Below are 26,936 nucleotides of genomic sequence, written 5' to 3'. Positions count from 1 at the left end.
ACTTTATTGATGATCCCAAAGGGCAATTCATTGGTAGCAAACCTCAGAACAAACACTTCGTAACAGACGAGGAGAGGCTCAAAATAAACAACAGTCCATAACATAAAAAATATAGGACACTTCAAATGGTCTATGTTACGTTAAAAAAAAACTCTCCCATCAGAATTCAACAGTGCAGGGACAGAAGAGACAAAAGAGTCGAAGAAATGATTTGTTTTCCGACAAGGTATAAAAACATCAGCATGAGCGAAAACTCTGAGAACAGTTAATCGTGTTATTTAAGTGACGCAGCAATTCTTCTTTTATGAAGAAATTTTATTTTTATTTGAATTTTGAAGCTGCTGACAGGAAGTGACATAGACAGAGGTAAAGTTCCATAGACTCATTTCCCAATGACTTAACATGGTTGCACGGCAACAGTTTAAAATTGTTTGCCTTCATCTATGTCACTTCCTGTTGGTGTTTAGTTTAGTTTAGTTATTTAAAAGTGACCATGAACAACTCTAACATAAATGTTGCCATTTAAAACATTGTACCTGAGGCTAATTTACATCTGCAGTCTCTGAAAGGGAACGGACGACCCATGACAAAAAACAGGATGAGATTCACAAGACAAGGTTTGACCAAGAAAGACAAACGACATTACAGATTCAATGAAAACCTTTCGTCCTCCCCCACAAACAACCAGACAAGACACATCTGTACCATAGGCAGATGTCAATCTTAAGGGGGGCATATGAAATCCACGAGGGGGCACAATTTCATACAGTCCACTGTTTTTGGACCATGTTTTGAATAAACAGGAGAGCGCGTGGCTCGGTCAGTGCTGTGGGCGCTTCCACTTTTCAGTCTTTTTCAAGCCTTCAGCAGTAAAGCGCACACTTCGAACAAATTTGTAGTAAAGAACAGATTGCTTGTTACCAGCCCGCACCCGTCACTGCCTTTGCCCACAGACGTTCATGAGCCGGTGCACAGGGAGAGAGAAATGTGCATAGCCTAAAAGGTCCAACATGGTGGCCTCTCAGAGCGGGGAATGAACAGGGAAAGAGTCTATGGCTGCGTCCGAAACCATCAAATTGTAGCCTCTAAGCACTAACACTAGCAACTAACTCCTTAACCTTTCATGGGGTTGACTGTTAGACCTCTATGCAGTTAGTGAACTAGACCTTCAGCAGAATTTCCGTCCATCCTTAAACAGGGGAAAGGGAAGTGACATCACCAACAGCTGTTTTTCTTATTCTTTAAAGTTACTGGTGGAGTGAGGCCAAACAAAAGTGCATGTCGCCCCCTACTGTACAGTGTCCAACAACAACATAGTGTCCAAACAAAGACATTTAAGGAGAAAGTGGCGCAGTGGCTTGTGGGATGGCACATAGCTCCTAATCACCGGTTAGTTAGCATCAGAGGTCCCTATGCTAAAGTGGCCATGATAGTTAGCATCAAGGCTCCTTTTCCTAACTACTTCCTAACTGACTTACCAATTCGGAAGCACCTTGTCATGGTGGACGCTGACGCACATCCGGTTTGGCGTAAGAGCTCTTAGCAATCTGACCATTTCGGACGCAGCATATGACAGGGAGACGCTGACCTGACCATGAGACATGCTCTTAATAAGCCTCTATCGTTATCAGCTGTTCCCCGGTCGGGTTTTATTTTGTGAGCAGTGCACGAGAGACGGAACTGTTTCTGTAGAGACAGAGAAAGATGAACTGTCCCCTCTCGGTTTCAGGGGAGGAAATGGCTGCTTGTTGTGGAGGTTGGGCTGGTCTCTAATCGGGCAGAAAGCGCAAAAGTAACACTGCGCAAATGTGTGATACGTGCCTTTGCCCAATTCATAGTGGTCATACGGTAATTCTGCAGGCCTTCAAGGCTTTCGGGAACGGCCCCCTATGGCCCGCCCATAGCGACGGGCATGACCATAGGGAGTGTGAAACCAAAGGGGGCTGGCATGCTAGTGTGTGCAAGGCTGGCTACTTTTTATGTGTTTTTTGAGTTCAGTTTTAAAGCTCTTGATGGTCTCATGTCTTTATATTGTCAGGCAGTTTGTTCCACAGTCCAGCGACCTTCACTACAAAAGCAGATTGTCAAACTATAAACATCACAAAAATGGCCAATCTGAAGAAATCTAGGTACAATCTTTAACAAAGTGTTTATGAAGGTTCTCATTCATCCTGGGAGTATCCATCGTAGAAAAGGTTACATCATCAGCTGGACTGGGTTTAGATAAGTTGAGAACAGTTCACTTCCAGTCACAGAAGCTTCTTCTTATCTCTTTCGGTCATAAAGACACTATTACCCAAACTGGAGTGGATTATATAAAACCCAGGCTCCACCCAGGACGAGGGAACCAAAACTGACAAACTTCCCTACTCAAGTTGTTTACAATATCAGCCAACGAGCAGGTCTTTGTTCTGCTGCTGAGTCGATGGGCGTAGACGACCCATTATCCTTAACAGAAGAGGGTCGTTCAGCTGTTATAGATGGTGGACACACGGCATGAGGCTCTAAAGTTAGCAGGCGGTGTTTTTAGCGAGAAGCCTGTCCATTGGTTTCTATGGGGGGAGATCCAGGGAATCTCTGGTAGCAACAGATGCAATGAGGTATGATCGAGCAGTGGCCGTTACGAGGTGAGGTTTTGCGAAAGACAAATTGAAATCCATTTTTCAGACATGTCTGTTTTGTGCCAGCACTGACTCTCCCGTTCCCACACAGCTCCTGTTCTCATTTTGTATTGGCAAATAGCTTTACCAACAAATCCACAGAGGCAAACCTATTCCTAGTGCAACAATACCTTTACCAATTTTGTGGCATGTTTTTGGTCATTCATGGCCAAAAGAGGTCAGTAATACATTGTCCTGCGCCTATTTTTCAAAAGTACTTTTCAACATTGGCTGTGTGGCCTCCATCGGCAAACTATTTCTATCAACTTTCTTCTCCAGCGTCTCCTCCTCTGGTCCACTTGGAGGCGCTGTCTGCTGACTTTTGACTTTGAACACGTCCAACCTCTCCGGAAGCAGACCTTTGTTGAAGAGCACCGACGCCAGGAAGGAGAAAAACAAGATGGCCGCCACCGTGGACAACATGAAGATCGTTTTAACAGGAGCGCATTGGACGTATTCGCCATCCTCCGCAGTGCATCCTGGGAAATGTACGACCGGCTTTAATCCCAAAGAGGCTTCTCCGAAAAGCAACCGCGGCGGAAAACCAAAAACCCATCCCATAATGGCGCCGTAGCCGTTGGAGACCTTGAAAAAGAGAACGCAGATGAGCTGGGGGAAGATGACGATGTAGGAGACTTCAGCGCCGAGGAACCAGAACAGCATAATACTGTTCTTCATCATGGTGAGAGCGCTGCCAATCACACCGGAGACCAGCACGGACACACGGATCACCCACTGGATCTCTCTGTCGGACGCCTGAGGACGGAGAGAAAGGCATTCGTTTTATTTATCTAAAAAATAGGTTTAGTCGCTAATGCTAAATTGTGTCACACGAATTGTTACACACGAGGAGAGCAGGATATTAAGAACATGGTGGTCATTGTTCATATGTGGTGTGAAAACGTACCTGTGGGCGCAGTACTTTCTTGTAAATGTTGGCGGTGAAGACAGAGGCAACGGATAGGAGCACAGAGTCGGCGGAGGACATGACGGCCGCCGCCACGCAGCCGATGCCCAGCACGGAGACGAACGTCGGGGTGAGATACTGCAGCGACAGGGGAAGGATCTGGGCCATCTCCCCACGGGCGAACGGAGACGGCGAGCCATAAGACGTCCGGTTCCAGTCTAGAGAGGAGAAGGAAAGGGCAGATTCAAACTGGTTGACGCTCACTCTTTTACTCTACACCTGTAAGAACATCTCAATTCCAAGAGTCACCTGTAGAGGCCGCTGCAGCCCCGATGAGAATAGGAGGGATCCCAAACATCAGGATAAAACACGCTGCGACGACACAGGTGATTTTGGCCCTGCGGGTGGAAGACAGCGCCAGCGTCCTCTGGTGGAAGCACTGGTACCCCAGACTGCCCAAGGCCTGAGTTACAGATAAAACAGTTCAACCGGTCAGAACCATCTGAAAAGCAAACCCCAACAATCAAGTGCTCCACATGGAAGAAGTCTTTTTTTTTTCACTCACCAGAACCAAGAAGTCGTCGATTTTAACCCAGATTTGATCCAGGCTGAACTCTCCGATCCATGGAGCGTGGAGAGAGTTGTTGAGTAGAGTCTGGCTGATGCTGACCGTGTGCGGGTTCGTCAGGACAAACGGGACACAGATCCACTGAAACAGGAGGTGAACGTGAAGGCAACAGGCTTCATGGAAACATGGTTTTCTGTGTCTGAAGGCCACCTACATTTAAAGTTCACACGCATATGGGGATTAAAACTAGACTTCAACATTATTATAATAATGTCTCTGTAAGAATTAAGTTGTACGAATGAAATACAGGCGCTATTCACCTTATTCCGCCGCGCCCACTTTTTCCACTTTTTGCTTTGTCTCGGCGCAGTAGATACAGCCACTGCAAAGAACTTAGCTATTTTCACTGTGAGGACTGAGTTAGCCTCCGTGCTAGGTATGAATTATACCTGTCAAGTTTTGGATTTGAAAATACAGGACATTTTCTAGCGCCCGCTGTGAGCCGTCCCACCAGCCCAACCAAGCTCCAAGACAGGTCAAAATACGGTAGTTTCCCGGCAAAAACGGGTGACTTGACAGCTATGCAACCTCGTGACAATTGCCACTCAGGCTTCTGCAGGTGGCATTTCTCACCAGTGTTTTTTTTGTCAATTTTGTACGGGGAACTATTTACGGGATAATACTAAAACAGGAAGTCGGCGGGAAAGAGGAGCAAAATACGGTAGTTTTGCCGGCCAAAATGGGACACCTGACAGCTACGTGTTAATCACTCCATTGAGACCTCTTATTATGTCAGTGGCCACTGTTACGTTAGCTGTATCTGGCTTAAGGACTTTTTCAAGCTTTACATCATGTTATTCTGTCACTCCCTCATTAAAAACATGCCTGAAGTGTTGCCTTGGCACATTCACGTATTTTTGAGTGATCTGTAAAAACTCTGATGGCGGCCATTTTAGGGATAGGTTTGCCTGAGTCCTCCTAGGAACGCCCCCACCTCCTGGAGACGCCTCCGAGCTTTCGTCACCAGCCGAGTAACCAACCACTGCTCCTCAGCAGAACCCCCTCCCCACTGATGCCACAGACAGCGTGTGGAGGGGGCGTGTCGGAAAGGGTCAGAGGTTCTTAAAGAGACAGAGGCCTATTTCAAGACATTCACTACAGCCATTTTGAGAGAGCAATTTTATACAAGGCAGTTATTCTAATTTACTGCATTTACAGACCAACAGGAGGTTTGGTCATCATTGTAGTGTGATATAGACTGGTGCTATGTGATTGAAAAAAGAATAACACCCCCTCTTTAAAGGACTAGGCCACCGTTTTTACATACTGAGATATGTTCTTACCTAACCTTAGACGAGTTAATATATACCCGTCTGGTCTTTGTCCGTGCGCTCAGTCACGCAAACGGAGCGCCTCACTATATTGTGAGGCGTAATGATACGAGGAGCACAACGTCCGCGCAGTAACTCCTAAAGACTTCCCCCGCTCACTTCCGTCAATAACCTTTAGGAGTTACTGCGCGGACGTTGTGCTCCTCGTATCATTACGCCTCACAATATATTACCCCTTTTTATCTGCTTATAAAATCGACATGCTACATTTCTGTGTAAACATACTTCGCTTGAAAACACTTCACGTAACTTTATTTAAATAGGGAACACGTGGAAGAGCTTGGTAGCTTCTATCATGAGCTTTTTTGGAGCTATATGACATGTGGGAGAGGCTGCGTATGTGCTACGTTTGCAAGACAGAGCGCACGGACAAAGACCAGACGGGGATATATTAACTCGACTAAGGTTAGGTAAGAACATATCTCAGTATGTAAAAACGGTGCCCTATTCCTTTAAGTTTAGGGCTAAGGTAAGGTAAGCTTTAGTCCGTAAACTCCACAATCCTTAAGTTTAGGGCTACGGTAAGGTTTGCTTTAGCTCGTAAACTCCACAATCCTTAAGTTTAGGGCTACGGTAAGGTTAGCTTTAGTTCGTAAACTCCACTATCCTTAAGTTTAGGGCTACGGTAAGGTTAGCTTTAGTTCGTAAACTCCACAATCCTTAAGTTTAGGGCTACGGTAAGGTTAGCTTTAGTTCGTAAACTCCACAATCCTTAAGTTTAGGGCTACGGTAAGGTTAGCTTTAGTTCGTAAACTCCACTATCCTTAAGGGTAGGGCTTCAACAGCAGTTCCTGTAAGGTAGCCTATGGATGAAGAAAGCTGTGAAAGCAGTTGAGAGGGGGGTAATCTGAAATCAGGGGGTAGCTTGAAGTCGCGTTCATTTTACCCCCGGGGGTAACTTAAAACTGATTTCAAATTACCGGGGGGTATCCTGAAATGGGGGGTATTCTAAAACCTTTACAAGGGAACGCAGTACTGGACTTGTACCAGCTTGCTTTCACCCCTGGTTATAACATGATTTAAAGCTAAAAAAAAAAGTGGATGTGTGCAGATTAATGATTCTTTTACAAATCCAGAAGAGAAAAACAGCAGTATGGTGGTATCGACTCACCATACTGACGAAGATGAGGATGAGCTGAATGACGTCGGTGTAGGCCACAGAGTACAGTCCTCCTAACAGAGTGTACACGATCACCACTGCAGCCGAGATCCAGATGCACAGGGAGTAGGACAGGTCCAGCACTACGCTCATCGTCGAGCCTGTTTTATAGAGTATGGTCAAATAAATAGCGTAAATGTTATCAGGGGACAGGGTTCCTGTTGTGTCTTACCCAGCCCGATGAGCGTGCTGCCCACCCACAGCATGTCCAGCAGCACAGACGCCAGACTCAGAGGAGCGCTCAGGACCGGGCCGTACTTCATGTGGAACGGGTCCAACAGAGTCAGGCAGTTCAGCTCCCGCAACGGCTTCACAAACACAAAAGCACCTAAAGTGAGCACACGAGACGTTCAAGCCAATTCATACCCACAGGAAAGTGCTTTGTTTGTCGAAACTGCGTTCAGGTGTCAGGCTAGTCCTGAGCCGCCGCCACTGTGCCACCCCGAGCACCATGTTTTTGGAGGTCAGGGAAACCGGAGCACTACCTTCAGTGCTCCTCTGAAACGATGCAGCGCCTCCTGGGTCTGTCCCTGTTTGAGAGCATGGTGTCCTGCACTGGTCATGGTCAGCTTCTCCGCCTCCGCTCCCGTCGCGCTGCCTCCATTCTTTAACTCAGGGTCATCTCCTTGTTTGCCCCTTTTTGTTTGTTTCCTGTAGCGTCTCTTGTTGTGACGCCTCCACAGTTGAAGGTTGGCTTGTGATTAGTTACAATTCATAAAACACCAAAAGCACAAACAACAAGAAAGTATAAAGCAATATAAAATCAGCTTACTGCACTGCAAAAAGTAAATATCAAGCATTGTCTTAAATGACTTGAATTGAGGAAATGTATCTTGTTTTGAGCGTTTTTCGCTAATTTAGACATTTTTCCTGATCGGACCAAGTTTACTTTGCTTGTTTGAGGACATTTCAGACCAGTTCTAGGGTAAATCTCGCTTGAAATAAGAAAGTAAAATTGCCAATGAGATAAGACCAATTTTCTGACCCCATTGGCAAAGAAAATGACCTGAAATAAGAACGAAACGTATCGAAACGAGTCAGAAACATCTCAGAACAAGTGAAATAATCTAGGACAAATGCCCAAGAACAACTTACCCAGTCAAAACAACTAAAATGTGGATTATTATGCTCAAATTGAGATGTTTATGCTAATCTAGTTAATTACTTTTTGCAGTGTGGACATTTTAGAAGAGTTATTTCTACCACAGAGTTGGAAAAAAGTGGTGACATGATATTAAAGGTCCTATATCATGCAAAATCGACTTTTTGGAGCTTTAAGCCATGTTGGTGTGCTATTTCCTTATCAAAAACACCCCCAGAGTGGTTTTGGCTTCATTCACGCAGATGGGACACTCTGACGTTTTTACGTAGAGCTCGACGGCCTGATTTTAATTTGTAAAACAGCTTTATCAATATTTCGGTCGTAAGAAAGAAATAATGATAATTAAAAAAAGGAAGTCCTGACGTGTCCGCGCTGCCGCTGCAGTGAAAACAAACGCACCCCTGAGCGTCTGAACAGATGTCATGTTTGCACCGAAAGCTGTGATGGAGCTTTTTCTAACCTACTCTGGACACGGCTGTTCTTTTTCTTGCCTAACGCTAATCTCATGGCGAAAATGCGTGTTTGGACAGACTTTATTCAATCGTCCAAAAGAAGAGTTCACTCGCCAGAGGTTGGAATTTCTTTTTCCGGGATTCGGCGACTGTCAGCCAAAAGAGTGTTTTCCTGTGACTGTCTCAGATGGATGTTTGGTGAACCTTCGCCAGAACCAAAGTGGATTCACTCTAACCAGCGGTGATGGAGCGGCCAGAGCAGTGGTGAGTGAAAACACGTGTTAGCTTGTGTGTGTGTTTATGAAGCTGTGTTGCAAATGTCAACTCCTTATAACTGCATTGTGAAGTAACTTCTCTTTTATTATAAGGGATATTATATTTCTAGTACTGCAAAAGTTGCATCGGCTGCATCAACTTGGAGAGAGGGGGGCAGAGTTAACTGAATCGAAGCATCTTGTCTTCCGGGTTTGAAAAATACCTCCAGAAAATACTTATGTGTATATTTATCACAAAAATTAGCACTCCATAGTGGTAGAGGAACAATATATCCTAGAAATGCCTATAGTTTACTTTTGAAAGGCTAAAAGAGCATGATACAGATCCTTTAAATCAAGACGGAGATCGACCTCAGTACTTTATTTGAAAGATGACTTGAACGCTGAACAGGAAGAACTTACACGATAAGAGATGTTTTGATGAAGCATACTAACTGTGACGTACCGATGATGAAGGAGGATGAGTAGGACATGAGCAGCAGCACAGCTCCGATCAGACCTGAAGAAGGCGTGTACAGCATTTCTGTGATCCCCACGATGAACGCACCGCCAATCCACGTCGCTGCGCACACAAAAAGATGCTTCCCAATGTCAAACATTAACATGGTAAACGCAGAGCTTGTGATTTGGACAAGCTTCATGAGTCAGGGCTGGGTGGCAGCTCATTGCAGATAGAAATGTCTGTATTTTCAGGAAGAATTTACTTTCTGAAGGACAAGCTGGACACAAAGGCCCCAGTGCCTCCAGTCCATCAAACCAAGTATTAATCCTCGTGTGAATCACGAAGAAGAAGCTAACAGGCTAACAGGCAAAGCTAGCATGAGTTTGAAGAGCACCTGTTTAGTAAGGTTTTTTTTGCTAGCTGCTAGCATTCACTCTCCTACTACGGTGATCCAGCGAGTTCTCTGCCACTCCTCTTCTAAAAGAGAAACCATAATAAGTTCAAGTTGTATTTGTTCTAATAAAGTATGGAACCTGCCTCTGTGTCAATACTTACCAATGTGCCTTTGGGGTTAACAGTAAAGGATAATTACTGCTATTTACCAGAGTTTCACCTCTTAAACTTGCTGACTCAGAATTTTGAAGTTCTGTCTAAAGCAGAAGCTCCATGACTTCCTTTTTCACCTGTCGCTCTGTGACTGAAGAGCAATGAGGCCTCAGCCTTTTTACTAGAAACAAAGAACACACTGTATTTAGGTTCATGCTACTGTCAGTCATGGTGTCTGACCTGAAGTAAACTCTGAAGAGTGTCATTCACAGTCACACTGAGAAGGTGTGAACTATACAGACCAGGGGTGTCAAATTCATTTTGCGTCCCGGGCCGAAATTCAGCTCCCACAGCGGGTCGGGCCGCTTTTATATACATAATATATATGTATATATATACATTTTTATATACATATATATATATATATATGGTAGTGCTTCCTGCTTTGAGAGGGTGAAGACGTGTCTCTGCTTGCTTATGCTGCTTGCCTCTTTATTCGCTTTTTAATCATTCTATTTTTGGCACATGTCACACGGATATGATTTTATTCTCTTCTAAGTGAGCCAAGACTTTTTTGAATCATTTTTCCTTTTTTACAACTCATCTGATGAAACAGAGATGATAGTCTTGTCAACAATGGCTGAGGGAGTAACGCAAACATCTTCTCGTGAAAGCTGTCGGATTTATCAACAAGAAATTCTGTTTTTACGGGACAAAATTCTCGCCTTTAAGACGGATAAAGGACTTCATGACACGCTCCCTGTGGAACACGGGAAGAAGACTGGAAAAATTGATACTTGCAACCTAAAGCTAGACGATACCGTAACGTTCCCAAAACTAAACAGACAACTTGGTGCTCGGCCAAAGCAAAGACAACATGCTAGCAAAAATGAACCTGGAATAAAGTTAACAAACAGATTTTCAGCTCTCTCAGAAGATGAGTGTAACAAACAGAGAATATAAAAGAGAAAATCAGAGAGAAACAGAGGACAAGAAGTTAAAACAAAGACAGAACAAAGTGTGGCAAGTGTCAAGGCCAGAGATATCCTGGTGCTCGGAGACGGAGCCATATCTAATATAAACAACAGGATCACTACGAGTACTTATCCCAGTGCTACAGTTTCTGACATCACAGAAGTTCTAAACAAGGAAATCACACATAACCCTGGGATTGATAAACTTATCATACATGTTGGTGCTGTGGACATAAGAGACGAAGAGTCTGAAGCCCTGAAAGAGAAGTTCAATAAACTTTTTGAGAGACTTGATTGTCTGGATAAAGAGGCAATACAAATGTTCATCAGTGGACCCATCCCAGACATCGACGGGAGAATAAACAAATTCTCCCGGCTGTTTCAGTTGAATACATGGCTGTCCAAAGTCTGTGAGTCAAGAGGATTGACTCACAGATCACATAGACCAATCAATCAAAATCATTTGGGGGCCAATGAACGCAGAGAGCATGCTGATGAATGAATGTGCAGATGGTGTTGTTAATGAATCTCAAAGCGATGACCAGAAGACGACGAGAGCGGCCGCTTTTGGGGAAAGTCATGTTGACGTTTCTGCCTTTTGTGATGGAATCTGTTGTGGATACATTTGTTGAAATACTAACATTAATAATTACATTTTTACAATGAAACTGACTAAAACTAGACTTAAACCTTTTTAAGTTTTCATTGACTAAAACTCTCACGTCTAAAATGTGACTAAAACTAAAAAACGTTTGTCCAAAAGACTAAGGCCGTGGGAACCCAGGGTGCTGAGGGCGCTGCAGCACCCCCTGGTGGATAGGCAATATCAACCCCTTAACTCCCACCTGAACCGAGCACATTTTCTACAGCTTTACCCCAATCCAAAAGCTTCTGGAAAAAAGGTGTGAAAATAGCAACAAAACTGAGACGAAAACAAGGATGAAAATGTGAAAAAAGTGAGAAAACATTGACGAAAAATAGACAAAAAATTGACAAAAAATGACAAAAGTTGACAAAAAATTGACAAAAAAAAGTGAGATAAAATTGACAAAAAATGGACGAAAAAGTGATAAGAATTTGACAAAAAAATGCGAATAATTTGACGAAAAAGTCACAAAAAATGAGACGACTGCCCAACAAGAAAAGTGATGAAAAAAAATCTGATGTGAGGAAAAAGATCCATTTAGTTTTGTAGGTCTTTCAAATGAGGCGTTACACTGGCCTACAGGATTTGGGTAAAGCTGAACTGGAGAAAATGCTCTCGGTTCAGGCGGGAGTTAAGGATAATAAATAGTATTTATGCACAGAAAAAGTATTTTGGGGGTAAATTTTGTCCCTCAGCGCCCCCTAACTAAAATATCTTCCCACGGCTCTGCAAAAGACTAAAGCCGGACCTGGCCAAGACTGAACCTAAAACCAACAGGGCTGCCAACAAACCACACCGGTGCTGCACGTGCATAATGGTGCAGGTGGAAAAGCGCCATATAAATTGAGACCATCTAATTTATTTATACGGCGCTTTTCCACCGGCGTGAGGCGCTGCATGAGTTTGGATTTCACACACTCCCTCAGTGTTGCTTAAGCCGGTCTGTTCAATTGAGCCGCGTCTGGATGATCTGTGTTTATTTAATGAGCGTCGCCTCGTGTGTGAACACTACTCGCTGGGGTCCGGGGCGAGAAGGATAATAAAGTCGAACCTTGAACCTTGAACAAAAGGAAAGTGCTTTAGGGTCTTTAACTATAACCAGTAGATTAGGCATTAAGTCCATATTGTTTCTTAGCCCCCTGTGGGTTTTCAAAAGCCCCATGCCTGATGTTTTCTCTCGCTGTGAAATAAAAATGTAGTTTATTATAGTAAAAGCAGACATTGTGAAACGAGCTTATAACCTTTTCCCTGTGAATAACTGGGATGTTTCAAATGCTTTAAGTTTGGGAAAAGTTTGGATATGTTTTATGTGCACGTCGTCATTGCTTGGAAATGAAAACAGCCCTTTAAAAGTCCTTTACAGCTGCTTCACGACCCAAATAAAAGTGTAACTTATTGTGGATGATGTAAAATACTGCATTTTCCACACATTTCTTTTTATTGAACAAGTAGTAAATGTGCCTTTAAAGCAGCTCGATAACATAGATGTGATTTTTCAGAAGGAAAATACCGAAAGAAATGTCGTCTAGGAAAGGCTTGTGACTCATTGAAAAGTTGAGAAACCATTGCTTTAAACCAGGGGTGTCCAAACTGTTCACAGATCAGTGGTTAATGCAGTTAAACATTCAACTGCGGTTATTTAAAGTGCATATGACACATTTAAAACACACATTCTTAAACAAAGTTAAAGAAGAACTAAGTAATGTGTTTACCTTAATACATCCTGTCCATAGTCCCTCTGGGGGTAATACAAGTGTTAACAGGATGATTGGGGGGTCTTTCATCTCCCCCTGGTGTCTTGCCTACGGATCGGAGGTGCAATACACACTAATGGAATCACAAAGAAGAAGCTAACAGGCTAACAGGCAAAGCTAACTGCGGGCTAGCGCCACTTAAACAGTATTTACAGCCAAGTTTGAGTGAAAAAAATGATCTCCATTGTGTAATTGGATGTACAATATCCCTCCCTTTGTCTTGTCTGTCAGTGTAGTATTTACTCTCACGGACAATTAATGAGTAAAAAAATCGCAACTTGCTACGACACCTGCAGTGGCGCTTATAGCCTGTAGGGGCAAGAGTTACATAGTTCGGCCTCAACACAATTACATTCAAGATTTTGCTAAAATGTTACCCAGATTAGTTTGACAATGTTTGTGATGTTTATAGTTTGATTTCCTTATCAGACACTGACAAGAAGTGACATAGATAGAAGAGAATAATTTTCTGGAGAAACATAAACTTATTTATCGCATACACATAAAGTCAAGTCTAAACCGGGTCCATATGGATGTTTATTGACAGCAGATTGTTCAGTAGAAGCGAAAAAACGGCAGTTGAGGCTAATGCTAGCTAGGTGTTAATTCGGGTCCAGGGTTGCCAGGTCTGGGCAGCCAAACCCGCCCAAAAATACCCGAAAACCTCGGAAAACCCGCGGGCATACGGCGCGGCTGGAATTTTCAATATTAATAGTTAACAGAGCCCATGTGCTCCTGCGATGATGAGAAACCGCCCTTACCTCCCTACCTTTTTGAAAAAGCAGCTTACAGAGCCTTGGATTTGCCTTCGAAATAGTGATTTTGATCTAAAATAAGATAGAAATAGACAATTTGACAGCAAGGCAAAAAAACGTGGACAGTTTTTTTCACCCGCGGAATGGCTTTAAAGGTCCTATATCATGCAAAATCGACTTTTTAGAGCTTTTAGCCATGTTGTTATGCTATTTCCTGATCAAAAACACCCCCAGAGTGGTTTGTGGCTTCATTCACGCAGCTCTCAGTAATCCTCCTGAATCCTGCTCTCTGAGGCTCCGCCCTCTCCTGGTGAACGACTGAGTGTTCAGTTGTGTCGTCACAGCGGAACGGAAGTGCTCGACGTCTGTAATGTAACGTCTTACAGCCTGATTTTAATTTGTAAAACAGCTTTTTCATTATTTCTGTCGTAAGAGAGAAACAAAGAGAAAAAAAAAAGTGAAGGAAAAAAAAAAAAAGAAAGACTGTGCCCGAGGTGCTTCCAGGTCAGCTGAGGCCAAAACAAACACATCCCTGAGCGTCTGAACAGACGTCATGTTTGCGCTGCAGCTGAAGATGGAGCTCGTTATAACTGGACACACCTGTTCTTTATTCTACCCAACGATAATGTCACGGAGAAAAAGAAGCGCGTTTGGCTACGTGGACAGGAGTATATACAGTCTATGATTCAACCTTCCTAAAGAAGAGGCCACTCCCGTCTGAAGTTGTTTTTTTCTCCGGGATTCGGCGACTATCACCAAAATATTGTTTTTCTGTGACTGTCTCTGATGGATGTTTGGTGAACCTTCACCAGAACCAAAGTGGATTAACTTTTATAACCAACGCGAGTCCCATAATATAAACAGCGATGGACCAGAGCGGTGAGTCAGTCCAAATGCGTGTTAGCTTGTGTGTTAGCATATTAGCATGTGTGTTAGCCATTTATGAAGCTGTGTTGCAGATGTCAACTCCGTATAACTGCATTGTGAAGTATCTTTACTTATTGTTGTTTATTTATATTACGGTAAAGTTGTATGTGCGGAGAGAGGGGGCGGAGTTAACTGAATCGAAGCGTTGTGTCTTCCTGGTTTGAAAAATACCTCCAGAAAACACTTATATTTATCACAAAAATGAGTGCTCAATAGCGGTAGAGGTACAATCCTTCATATAAATGCCTATACTTAACTTTGGAATGGCTAAAATAGCATGATACAGATCCTTTAAAAAACACCCAATTCCACGGTTTAACCGCGGACCTGGCAACCCAGTTCGGGTTCGAAGTGCCGTCATGCACGAGCTTAATATAGAAGCTGCAGTTACATGTATGACCTGAGGTGGCAGTAGTGAGTATAAAATCGCCAACTTGCATCTAGCCCCTTTAAAGTAGTTTGTGAATAATTGGAGAAATTACGTTTTTTTCCTCCAAATTCTGTTCCCCCTTGAATGTTTTTAAACACGACCATATATGGCCGACTGCATCTCTGGAATCGGCCATGTTTGCAAACATTTTGAGCTGGAGGCGGGAAGCTTGATTCTTATCTATGTCCATTGTAACTGCGGAATTTCCCGAACGCTATACGGTCTTGTTTGAAAACAGCTAAGCGGGAAGCAATTTGGAGAAAAATCTAAACTTAATCCAATTATTCAAAAAATACCCAAACAAATGCTGAATTATCAATATAGTTTTCCACTAAATAAAGATACAAAGACATGGAGAGGAGAAAAGTGGTTCAACAGCCCATGAATACATGAATAGTAAAGCCCAACTCTACAAGGGAGGGAGAGTTTTAAACTAATCTAGCTAATGACTTTTTTGCAGTGGACTGACGGTATTACAAACAAAGTAAAACGGACTCCATCTCTCCGCCCGCTTTTTCCCGCTGCTCTCGTTTGGACTTGAACGAAGCCCAGATCCCGGTGCCGAGGACCAACAGGTAGAACAGAACGATCGCCACCACTCCAGGTACGTTGACCGCCATGGTGCTCCAGCCACACTCACAACACTGACAGTGCTGTAGTGCAGGAGTGAGGGCAAGAGGGAGAGAGGGGGGGGGAGGAGGGAGAGAGAGAGAGGAGGGAGGGAGAGAGAGCAGGGAGGGGGTGAGAGAGAGAGAGGAGGGAGAGAGAGGAAAGAGGGAGGGAGAGAGAGAGGAGGGAGGGAGAGGAAAGAGGGAGGGAGAGAGAGAGGAGGGAGGGAGAAAAGGGAGAGAGAGGGAGGGAGAGAGGAGGGAGAGAGAGAGAGGAGGGAGAGAGAGAGGAGGGAGGGAGAAAAGGGAGAGAGGGAGAGAGAGGAGGGAGAGAGAGAGAGGGGGGAGAGAGAGAGAGGGGGAGAGAGGAGAGAGGGGGAGAGAGAGGAAGGAGAGAGGAGGGAGAGAGAGAGAGGGGGGAGAGAGAGAGGAGGGAGGGAGAGGAAAGAGGGAGGGAGAGAGAGAGGAGGGAGGGAGAAAAGGGAGAGAGAGGAGAGAGGGAGGGAGAGAGGAGGGAGGGAGAGAGAGGAGGGAGAGAGAGAGAGGAGGGAGAGAGAGAGGAGGGAGGGAGAAAAGGGAGAGAGGGAGAGAGAGGGGGTGAGAGGAGAGAGGGGGGAGAGAGAGAGAGGGGAGAGAGGAGAGAGGGGGAGAGAGAGGAAGGAGAGAGGAGGGAGAGAAAGAGGGGGAGAGAGAGGGAGGGGAGAGAGAGAGGAGGGAGGGAGAAAAGGGAGAGAGAGGAGGGAGAGAGAGAGAGAGGAGTGAGAGAAAGAGGGGGAGAGAGAGAGGAGGGAGGGAGAAAAGGGAGAGAGGGAGAGAGAGGAGGGAGAGAGGAGGGAGAGAAAGAGGGGGAGAGAGAGGGAGGGGAGAGAGAGAGGAGGGAGGGAGAAAAGGGAGAAAAGGGAGAGAGAGGAGGGAGAGAGAGAGAGGAGGGAGAGAGAGAGAGGAGGGAGAGAGAGAGAGGAGGGAGGGAGAAAAGGGAGAGAGGGAGAGAGAGGAGGGAGAGAGAGAGAGGGGGGGTGAGAGGAGAGAGGGGGGGTGAGAGGAGAGAGGGGGGGAGAGAGAGAGAGGGGGAGAGAGGAGAGAGGGGGAGAGAGAGGGAGGGGAGAGAGAGAGAGAGAGAGAGAGAGGTGAGAGAGGGAGGTGAGAGAGAGAGAGAGAGAGGAGAGAGAGAGGGAGGTGAGAGAGGGAGGTGAGAGAGAGAGAGAGAGGGATGAGGGTAAGGTGGCCAGAACAGGAAAAACTGGAAAAGACGATGTGAGCAATGTGATATTTTTTAAGCACCAGTTTACAAAGGACATGTCCTGAGGTGGCGAGTATGAGTAACTGTAACCTTTTTCCAGGGGGGTGGGGGGGGGGGGGGGGGGGAATCATTAGTTGATTTTACTTTGTCCAATTCTAAAATGGCACAATAGACCCAAATAAAAACAGTAGCAAACCATGCGATCTATAAACAAAGCAAAACACACACACACTTTAGCAGCAGTCACATAATCTCACACATCTTACTAGAGAAGGACAGGACAGCAGATTGTGCAGCAGCGAGCAGTAACCCGTGTTATCTGCTTTTTTAAACAAATGCCGGGGCAGAAGCTTGACGCTAACCCCGCTCACTACAGCTACGGCGACACCACAGGGACACAAAACCCTGCCCCACTACAATAAGATAAGCCTTTATTGATCTCACAATGGAGAAATTTACTTGTTACATCAGCCCTTAGAAACACTATAGGCAGGAAATGTGAGGAAAAACAATTAAATAGTAAATAGCGGTATCTTATATACAATGACTACCAAGGACTTTGTGGGGATGAAAAGTAAAAGCAGTAAATAATAAAGTAAACAGCTCCATACCATGCATGGAGGGTTCCACCCCAAATCCAGCACCCTGAGACTGTACGCTAGCCGTAAGGAAGGAGGCCGAGGACTAGTGAGTGTGAGAGCCACTATCAAGGATGAAACATCCATAAGTACATCAAGGACAAGGCTCCGACAGATGACGTGCTCAGTGAATGTCTCAGACAATGGGGAACAGAAGATGAGGTGCTGGAGGTCCCGTCATTGGAGGACAAGCCCCTACACGGCATGTACCACCGAAACATAACTGAAGTGGCGGATATACAGAAATCCTACCAATGGCTAGACAGAGCCGGACTAAAGGACAGCACAGAGGCTCATCATGGCTGCACAGGAGCAGGCCTTGAGCACCAGAGCAATAGAGGCCCAGATCTACCACACCAGACAAGACCCCAGGTGTAGACTGTGCAAAGAGGCCAATGAGACAATCCAGCTTTACATAACTGCAGGGTGTAAGATGCTGCAGGGTGTAAGAACATAACTGCAGGGTGTAAGATGCTGCAGGGTGTAAGAACATAACTGCAGGGTGTAAGATGCTGCAGGGTGTAAGAACATAACTGCAGGGTGTAAGATGCTGCAGGGTGTAAGAACATAACTGCAGGGTGTAAGATGCTGCAGGGAAAGCTTACATGGAGCGCCATAACCAAGTGGCTGGTATAGTGTACAGGAACATCTGTGCAGAGTATGGGCTGGAAACCCCAAGGTCAAAGTGGGAAACACCTCCAAAGGTGGTAGAGAATTTATCTGGAAGTCCCACAGGATCTTGGCTTGGTCAGATGGACAGAATGGTGATGAACCAACCGGACATTGTGGTGGTGACAAAGAGCAGAGGAGCCATTGTGGTCGACATAAAAACACCAAGCGACTTCAACATCAGGAAAAAGGAACACGAGAAACTAGAGAAATACCAGGGGCTCAGAGAAGAGCTGGAGAAAACCTGGAGGGTGAAGGCATCAGTGGTGCCCGTGGTCGTTGGGGCACTCGGGGCAGTGACCCCCAAACTGGAGGAGTGGCTCCAGCAGATCCCAGGAAATACATCAGACATCTCGGTCCAGAAAAGTGCAGTTCTAGGAACAGCAAAGATACTGCGCAGAACCCTCAAGCTCCCAGGCCGACGGTAGAGGACCCGAGCCTGGAGGAAAAAGAGACCGCCCGCGGAGGGTGAGGAAGTTTTTTATTTACAATATATATGAGTGAATAACACAAACCAAATGAACAAGTGTAACAAGTGAATTTCTCCATTGTGAGATCAATAAAGGATTCTCTTATCTGATCTTAGGCACAGCTATGAACTGTGCTGTGTCCATCAATAACTGACGACGAATTTTATATATGAACGTCGTGATGATTGTGATGTGAGCTTCTTTTATACTTTTGTAATGCAGCCAATGTGCCACTGGAGCCCAATACAAATTTCCCACAATAAAGTTTATCTCATCTCATCATCGTCTCAAGATGCCAAACAGCCACAGGTACAAACAAGCATTTCCCAAACTTAGTGTTACTCCTGTACTTTTATTGTCTGGAGTTTTATTGTGTTTTTAATTTACAGTGTGAGTTCCCGCGGAGAGTTTGCTATTGTATATTATTGCTGTGCTGATTATCACAAAGTTGAATCAGTTAGTATATTCATTCTATCCCGTCCCCAGCGCAACAATGACTTTATTTAGCCACAAGAGCTCAGTTATAACAACATATTTATTCTTCAAAAGTACTTTTCAACATTGGCTGTGTGGCCTCCATCGGCAAACTATTTCCATCAACTTTCTTTTCCAGCGTCTCCTCCTCTGGTCCACTGGGAGGCGCTGTCTGCTGACTTTTGACTTTGAACACGTCCAACCTCTCCGGAAGCAGACCTTTGTTGAAGAGCACTGACGCCAGGAAGGAGAAAAACAAGATGGCCGCCATTGTGGACAACATGAAGATCGTTTTAACAGGAGCGCATTGGACGTATTCGCCATCCTCCGCAGTGCATCCTGGGAAATGTACGACTGGCTTTAATCCCAAAGAGGCTTCTCCAAAAAGCAACCGCAGCGGAAAACCAAAAACCAATCCCATAATGGCGCCGTAACCGTTGGAGACCTTGAAAAAGAGAACGCAGATGAGCTGGGGGAAGATGACGATGTAGGAGACTTCAGCGCCGAGGAATCAGAACAGCATAATACTGTTCTTCATCATGGTGAGAGCGCTGCCAATCACACCGGAGACCAGCACGGACACACGGATCACCCACTGGATCTCTCTGTCGGACGCCTGAGGACGGGGAGAAAGGCAATAGTGATTCAAATGGCACACTTGTCCTGTTTCTGTGTTTTTCCCCACCTTTCACTCAGCACAAAGTTGTGAATGAAAATGTGGTTCCCGATCCTTTGAGTTTGCTTTGGTCTAGAATAGTTTTGGGCCTGCCTTCAACACTTTGTGCTAGCCTCACCCAGCTTCCTGACCTCATGCCTCTTCCCCGCCCCATGGAGTGAGGCGACGGCGGCTTCCAGGGCCGACGCCTCACTCCATGGTCAAGGCAATACTTTGCCTTGCCTCTAGAGCCCATCCCCAGCCTGTGTAGCAAGCAGATACTCGGCCCCTGCAACACACGGGTTTATCGCCTGTCCCTGACTGGGTGAACACGCAAAAATCCACACCGACTTCAACTCGAGCAAGTGGGTTGGCACCACTTCCTATTTATCACACACAAATAAAGTATAGTCTAAATCAGGGCCATATAGATGTTTTTTTCACAGCAGATTGTTCAGTAGAAGCCGTAGCTAGCGTTAGCATGTAGCATGATGCTAACTTTCGCCGTTATTTATGTATTTATGGGCTGTTGGGCCACTTTGCTCCTCTCCATGTCTCTGTATCTTTATTGGGTAGAAAACTATATTCAGAATTCAGCATTTGCTAAAGTAGGTTTGAAGAAATAAAACATTTTCTCCTCTTTGTTTTCCCCCTCAACTGCCGTATGCATCATCTCTGGAATTGCCCATATATGGTCATGTTTGAAGCAGCAAGAGGGAAAACTAATTATTAATTATTAATTATTATTATTCAACAAATGCTGAATTATGAATATATTTTTCTACTAAACAAAGATACAGAGACATTGAGACAATGCTAACCAGGGAGCTAACGCTAGCTTCATGCTACATATGCTAGCCGTTTTTTGCTTCTACTGAATAATTCAACATCCATATGGACGTTGAAAACGTACCTGTGGGCGCAGTACTTTCTTGTAAATGTTGGCGGTGAAGACAGAGGCAGCGGACAGGAGCACAGAGTCGGCGGAGGACATGACGGCAGCCGCCACGCAGCCGATGCCCAGCACGGAGACGAACATCGGGGTGAGATACTGCAGTGACAGGGGAAGGATCTGGGCCATCTCCCCACGGGCGAACGGAGATGGTGAGCCGTAAGACGTCTGGTTCCAGTCTAGAGAGGGGAAGGGGGATATATTAAAAATACTATATCTAGAGCAGGGGTCACCAACGTGGTGCCCGTGGGCACCTAGGGGCCCTTTGGGGCATGTCCAGTAGCCCTTGGGACTTTTTCTAAAGTGTAAAACACTTCATTTTCTTGAATCTAATTCTTAAATTTACAGTTATTTTGGTTCTTGTGACTCAGTATGAGTTTAAAATAAAGCTATTTTAATATAATATGGGGTCAATATCCTATAAGTGAACAGTGTACGTTTAAGTCTTTAGGATTTGTTTTTAACTGGTAGCCCTCGAACAACTTAATGCTCTTAAAGTAGCCCTCAGCTGAAATAAGGTTGGTGACCCCTGATCTAGAGTAATGACCAGGCTGTTTTTTGAGTATTCTTTGAGTCCTGTGAGCATTAACGAGTTTGGGACATGTGCTTGCCAGCAACATGAATCAAATTAATTGTAGTTTTCATAGCTTTCAATGCCCTGGGGGGAAGGGGGGCGTGGCAGACACACAGATAAAGGCACAGGAGGGAAAGAGAGAGAGAGGGAGACTAGTTTGTCGACTTACGTGAGATCTGAAAAAATCAGGTGAGAAGGATATTATTAGCCTTCACCGCGTTTGCATCAGGCTAAAAGTTAGGAAAGTTAGCTAGCTAGCTAGCAAGGCAGTGCTACAACTTGTCCTGAGCCATTTCCTTGCAAATATGAGCGACTCAAGCGACAAACTTCATTCATATCATTAGAGTCTTAATCTCTGTAATGGCTCCGCGCTGCTGTTGTTGTTTTGGGATTGCCTGGCCTGCCAGACACTCCTCCTTTCTGTTCTGAAGAAGAACCATCTGGACAGCTCCTCGCAGCCTATCATTTCACGATTTTACCCAAATCGGTCCAATCACGCACCGAGAGGCGGGACTTCATTCCCCCAAGAGGTGGAAGCCGTCGCCACACTCTACCAAAACGATAGGGATGGCGTGTGCGGCGAGTGATGCGATGTTTTCTCCTGCTCTTTTGTCTGTTTTAAATCATTAGAAAAAAAAAAAATGATCCCAAAAACCGGAGCAAGAAACAGTGTTCCTCGTAAATAACGACGTTTTTGGAAAGGCATGGAAAGGCCATGCTGACCACTCATACAGTCGCTGGGTCACTGCAAGGTCAAATACGCACAAATATCAACTTCTTTTTTTCTACATAAAAATTGGATAAGGCACCTTTAATGACAAATGCTCGGTTCAGCTCGGGTTAAGAGGTTAAATGCCCCATGGAAACCCTGAATATTGGAACTGTAAGGAAAACGGCAGTTCCTGGTGTTACCTGTAGAGGCCGCTGCTGCGCCGATGAGCACAGGTGGAATCCCAAACAATAAAATCAAACACGCTGCGACGACACAGGTGATTTTAGCCGTCCGGGTGGAGGATAAGGCCAGCGTCCTCTGGTGGAAGCACTGGGCCCCGAGGTTACCGAGGGTCTAGGAGGATAAGAGTGTAGCAATAGTAAATAATATATTTGCAGTTGCAGTTATAGTAGAAGAAGGTCAATCACTCTATCAAATACCTACCTTTTTGCCAAGTCAAGTGTGAGAAAAATCAAACTCAAGCCGTGACAAATTATGATACCATGAATTACTGTGAATGAGTTTTTTTTTCACTCACCAGAGTCAGGAAGGTGTCGATTTGAACCCAGATTTGATCCAGGCTGAACTCTCCGATCCATGGAGCGTGGAGAGAGTTGTTGTGTAGAGTCTGGCTGATGCTGACCGTGTGCGGGTTGGTCAGGACAAACGGGACACAGATCCACTGCAGGAACACACATTTGGTTTATTTATTTTAGATCAGAGCTTGGGGCCCACAGTAGGGCCGCATGTGCCCAGAATGACTCACCATACTGACGAAGATGAGGATGAGCTGAATGACGTCGGTGTAGGCCACAGAGTACAGTCCTCCTAACAGAGTGTACACGATCACCACTGCAGCCGAGATCCAGATGCACAGGGAGTAGGACAGGTCCAGCACTACGCTCATCGTCGAGCCTGTCAATTAGGAATGTTTATTTAAACTAGTAAGAATCAGACTTGTTCTTCCTGTCTGTCTCAGGTTGTTAAGCGCAGTGGTGTCAGGCAGTGACACAAAGTATGGAGTGAATGAATAATGACTACTACTTTGAGGAACTTGCATCAGTACATGTGCGATCATGAATCGATATAATAATAATAATAATCGAATAATTATCACGTTGAGCAGCGTTCCCAGGCATTTTCCCAAGTGGGAGGTTCGGAAATTTACCAGTTGCCTTTAACATTATGATACACTGCCGCTTTTTATGTTTTATTTTACTCTTCACACAATGTGCCCTATAGATAAAGTGGATTGCACACACAGTGGGATCTTTGTCGGCCAAAGCATTGTGGGTTTTGCTTCAGTGATGTGACGAATGACTCTTTTTGTTAGTCACTTGAAGCTACATCCTGACAACGTAATAAAACGTCTGTAAACAAACAAACAAATGCGTTGTGTTACCCAGCCCGATGAGCGTGGTTCCCACCCACAGCATGTCCCGCATCACAGACGCCAGACTCAGAGGAGCGCTCAGGACCGGGCCGTACTTCATGTGGAACGGGTCCAACAGAGTCAGACATTTCAGCTCCCGCAACGGCTTCACAAACACAAAGGCGCCTACAACAAATGAAAAAGACGTGATACCCAAATGTGTTAAACTTAACGTAATGGCTGCGAAACATATGCCTAACCTTTGTTGTGTTTGCTCCAGCTGTGGGCACTTTTTTGTGGCTTTTCAAAGCACTTGTTGTGTAGCATCAGTGTACTTGCCTAGAGGGGGCGCTGTGGGCCTATATGTGTGTATTGGTATGCAATGAAGAAGTGAGTCATGAAGATGAGAGTAATGCAATATCAAGTAAGAGAACCAAATGGAGACATATTGGTCCAACTTGTTCCTCAGAAAGTGGCGTTATAGATTTGACTTTGTGGATGACCAAAACAATCTGTACAGTGAGAACACCGAGCCGTTTCCTACCGAGTGTGCATACAGTATAGCATGTTGTAATAGCGCACTGGTCTGGAGGGTCACGCATTTGTTGCTTTCCCCGTTTCAAAAAAATAGTCACAGGAGGTTTGAAAAGTGACTAAATCTGTGTCAAAGTTACGCTTGGACCAGCTCCACTCCGCAGCGTTCCCCCTCGGCCTGGTTCCATTTGTTTACTTCTTGCACGCAAATTTTCATTTACACAACTTTCCTTCATCCAGTCGGCGTTTTCTGCCCCCAGGTGTAGGTCTCACCGGCTCATCGAGGCCAACAAAAGTGTTTACACCGTTTAAAGCACTTATTTTGAGGAATGAATTGAGCATAAACAAACCTCTGTTCCGAGCGCTGCCTTGTTGGACTGCGTCGAATGCTCACTGAGAGGATGCATCGCGTTTGGGCTAAAAACAAGTTTGCCGCTTATCGCGGTTTGGAAAAGAACGGCATCTTGTACCTACATTTCAACAAGGAAATATAGCAATTTGGCCTGAAACGTTGATGGAGCAGTGAATAGGTTCAGTACACAGCAAAATGGCGTTTTGCCCCCCGGTCAGCGCGAGCGTCTCGTCTTCTCTCGGGTCTTTTATGATCGATCACAAACGCTCCGTCTAAAGTCGCCTTTTACACAAGACAACAACAAATAATCCGCGGTAAAAACGAAACAGAAACCTGCAGTGACATCGATGTCAAAGCTCCGCTAACAGCAACGAAACACTTCCTGTTGTCAATGTTCCAGCCGCTGGGAGAGTGTTTGCAAAGTTAATTAATAGATGAACCTAATATTTTAGGTGCAAATGGACACAAATCATGTTTTTCTTCATTTTCCTGGTCGTCCGTTTTGCTCAAATAGAAATAAAGGCCTGTCTCTAATTGTGGCCTGGTTCCAATAAAGGCCTGGTCCCAGATGTGCTTGAGTAAATAAAGGCCCCGGCCTATGTTAGAGCATTTACGGTATATCATGGAAATGCCTATACTTTACTTTCAAAGGCTAAAAGAGCATGATACAGATCCTTTAAAACAAGACGGAGATCGACCTCAGTACTTTATTTGAAGGATAACTCGAAAGCAGAACAGGAAGAACTTACACGATAAGAGATAGAAGCATACTAACTGTGACGTACCGAAGATGAAGGCGGATGAGTCGGACATGAGCAGCAGCACAGCTCCGATCAGACCTGAAGAAGGCGTGTACAGCAATTCTGTGATCCCCACGATGAACCCACCGCCAATCCACGTCGCTGCATACACAAAAAAGATATTTGCCAATGTCAAACATTAACATGGTAAACGCAGAACTTGTGATTTGGATTTCTTGAGTTGGGCCTGGGTGGCAGCTCATTGCAGATAGACATGTTTGTATTTTGAGGAAGAATTGACTCTTTCCGAAGGGCAAGCTGGACACAAATGCTCCAGCGCTTCCAGTCCATCAAACCAAGTATTAAAACAAAAAAACGTTCTGCCATTGTCAAAAAAGGTGCAGTTGCATTGATTAAAGCAGTACTAAGTAACGTGTTTACCTTTATAAATCCTTTCCGTAGTCCCTGTGGGGGTAATACAAGTGTTTATGGGATGATTGGAGGGTTTTTCATCTCCCCCTGGTGTCTCTGGCCAGAAAACCATGTTTGCAACTTGACTGCCACCGGTCCGGAGAAAGCAATACACACTAATGGAATCACGAAGGAGAAGCTAACAGGCTAACGTGCAAAGCTAACTGTGGGCTAGCGTCACTTAAACATTATTTACAGCCAAGTTTGAGTGAAAAAAATTATCTCCATTGTATAATTGGATGTACAATATCCCTCTGTCCCTTTGTCTTTTCTGTCAGCGTAGTATTTACTCTCCAAGACAATTAATGAGTAAAAAATCCCAACATGCTACGACACCTGCAGTGGCACTTGTGGGCTCTCGGGGCATGAGTTACTTAGTACTGCTTTAAAGGAGAACTAACTTTACCATCCTTTCCTTTAATATAGAATATGCTACAATTTTAAAGTAACTTGCCCAACACTGAATATGACCAAGTGGAATGTTCTGACAGGAGGCTTTAAATGTTTCTTGTTTTGGGCGTTTTTTAATTTTTCCTTTTTTTTTCTTCCTTTTTTCCTGATCTGATCAAGTTTACGTTACTAGTTCAAAGGTAAATCTCTCTTGTAATAAGAAAGTAGAACTGCCAATGGGACAAGACCCATGTTCTTTCCCCATTGGGAGATAAAATTACTTGAAGAAAAGACTAAATGTATTGAAACAGGTCAGAAAGATACCAGAACAAGTGAATACTCGTCAATAATCAATAATTAATCATCTCAATGATCTAGGTCAAAAGCACAACTGTATCTAACTCACCAAAACAGCTCAAATTTTGATTATTTTGCTCAAATTGAGAATTTTAAACTAATCTAGCTAATCACTTTTTTGCAGTGGACTGACGGTATTACAAACAAGTGAACTCTAACCCACCTGTCATGGTGAAGATCCCCAGTGTGAGGTTAATGCTGCGGTTTGCCAGTAAAACGGACTCCATCTCTCCGCCCGCTTTTTTCCGCTGCTCTCGTTTGGACTTGAACGAAGCCCAGATCCCGATGCCGAGGACCAACAGGTAGAACAGAACGATCACCACCACTCCAGGTACGTTGACCGCCATGGTGCTCCAGCTACACTCACAACACTGACAGTGCTGTAGTGCAGGAGTGAGGGCAAGAGGGAGAGAGGGGGGGAGAAAGGAGAGAGAAAGAGAGAAAGAGACAGAGAGGGTGGTTGACGGTTGACTTTTCAGAGCTTTCTACAATGTTGTTTTCTCATCAAAAACAAACCAGGAGCTTTGTTTCGACCCACTCGCCAGAACGGCAGCTCCCAAAAACAGGGGATGTGCAGAGTTGGACAAGTCAAATTTAAGACTTTTTAAGAGCACAAAATCTCAAAAATAAGACCTGTTTTTGAACGCGCAATATATAAATGGACTGTAAAGAAAATCACTGTCACAAAAATCCAAGTGTTAAACTGTTGTTTTTGAAATCACAGTGGGATGTACAAATGT

The 26,936-nt window shown here is 44.7% G+C and overlaps 1 protein-coding gene and 1 pseudogene across 2 annotated transcripts; both read right to left on the bottom strand.

Moving 5' to 3' along the window:
• Positions 1-2,861: 2,861 nt before the first annotated feature.
• On the bottom strand, positions 2,862-26,543 carry LOC306982505 (high affinity choline transporter 1-like; the record flags this gene model as incomplete). Its single annotated transcript, XM_079582441.1, has 8 exons — positions 2,862-3,416; positions 3,568-3,785; positions 3,877-4,030; positions 4,133-4,276; positions 6,638-6,786; positions 6,858-7,013; positions 8,960-9,076; positions 26,360-26,543. 8 exons carry the CDS (start codon positions 26,541-26,543, stop codon positions 2,862-2,864), a joined length of 1,677 nt encoding a protein of 558 aa, XP_079438567.1.
• LOC306982452 (high affinity choline transporter 1-like) lies at positions 19,149-25,241 on the bottom strand (annotated as a pseudogene). The gene is made up of 8 exons: positions 25,199-25,241; positions 25,024-25,140; positions 23,383-23,538; positions 22,747-22,895; positions 22,519-22,662; positions 22,181-22,334; positions 20,656-20,873; positions 19,149-19,703 (listed from the first exon to the last, which is right to left on the bottom strand). The product of its transcript is annotated as a high affinity choline transporter 1-like (transcript).
• Positions 26,544-26,936: the final 393 nt, after the last annotated feature.

Source organism: Gobius niger, assembly GCF_951799975.1.
Source record: "Gobius niger genome assembly, chromosome: 24".
In the NCBI taxonomy this organism is placed as follows: domain Eukaryota; kingdom Metazoa; phylum Chordata; class Actinopteri; order Gobiiformes; family Gobiidae; genus Gobius; species Gobius niger.
Note: the sequence above shows the minus strand (reverse complement) of the source record. Positions and strands in the feature narration are given on the sequence as shown.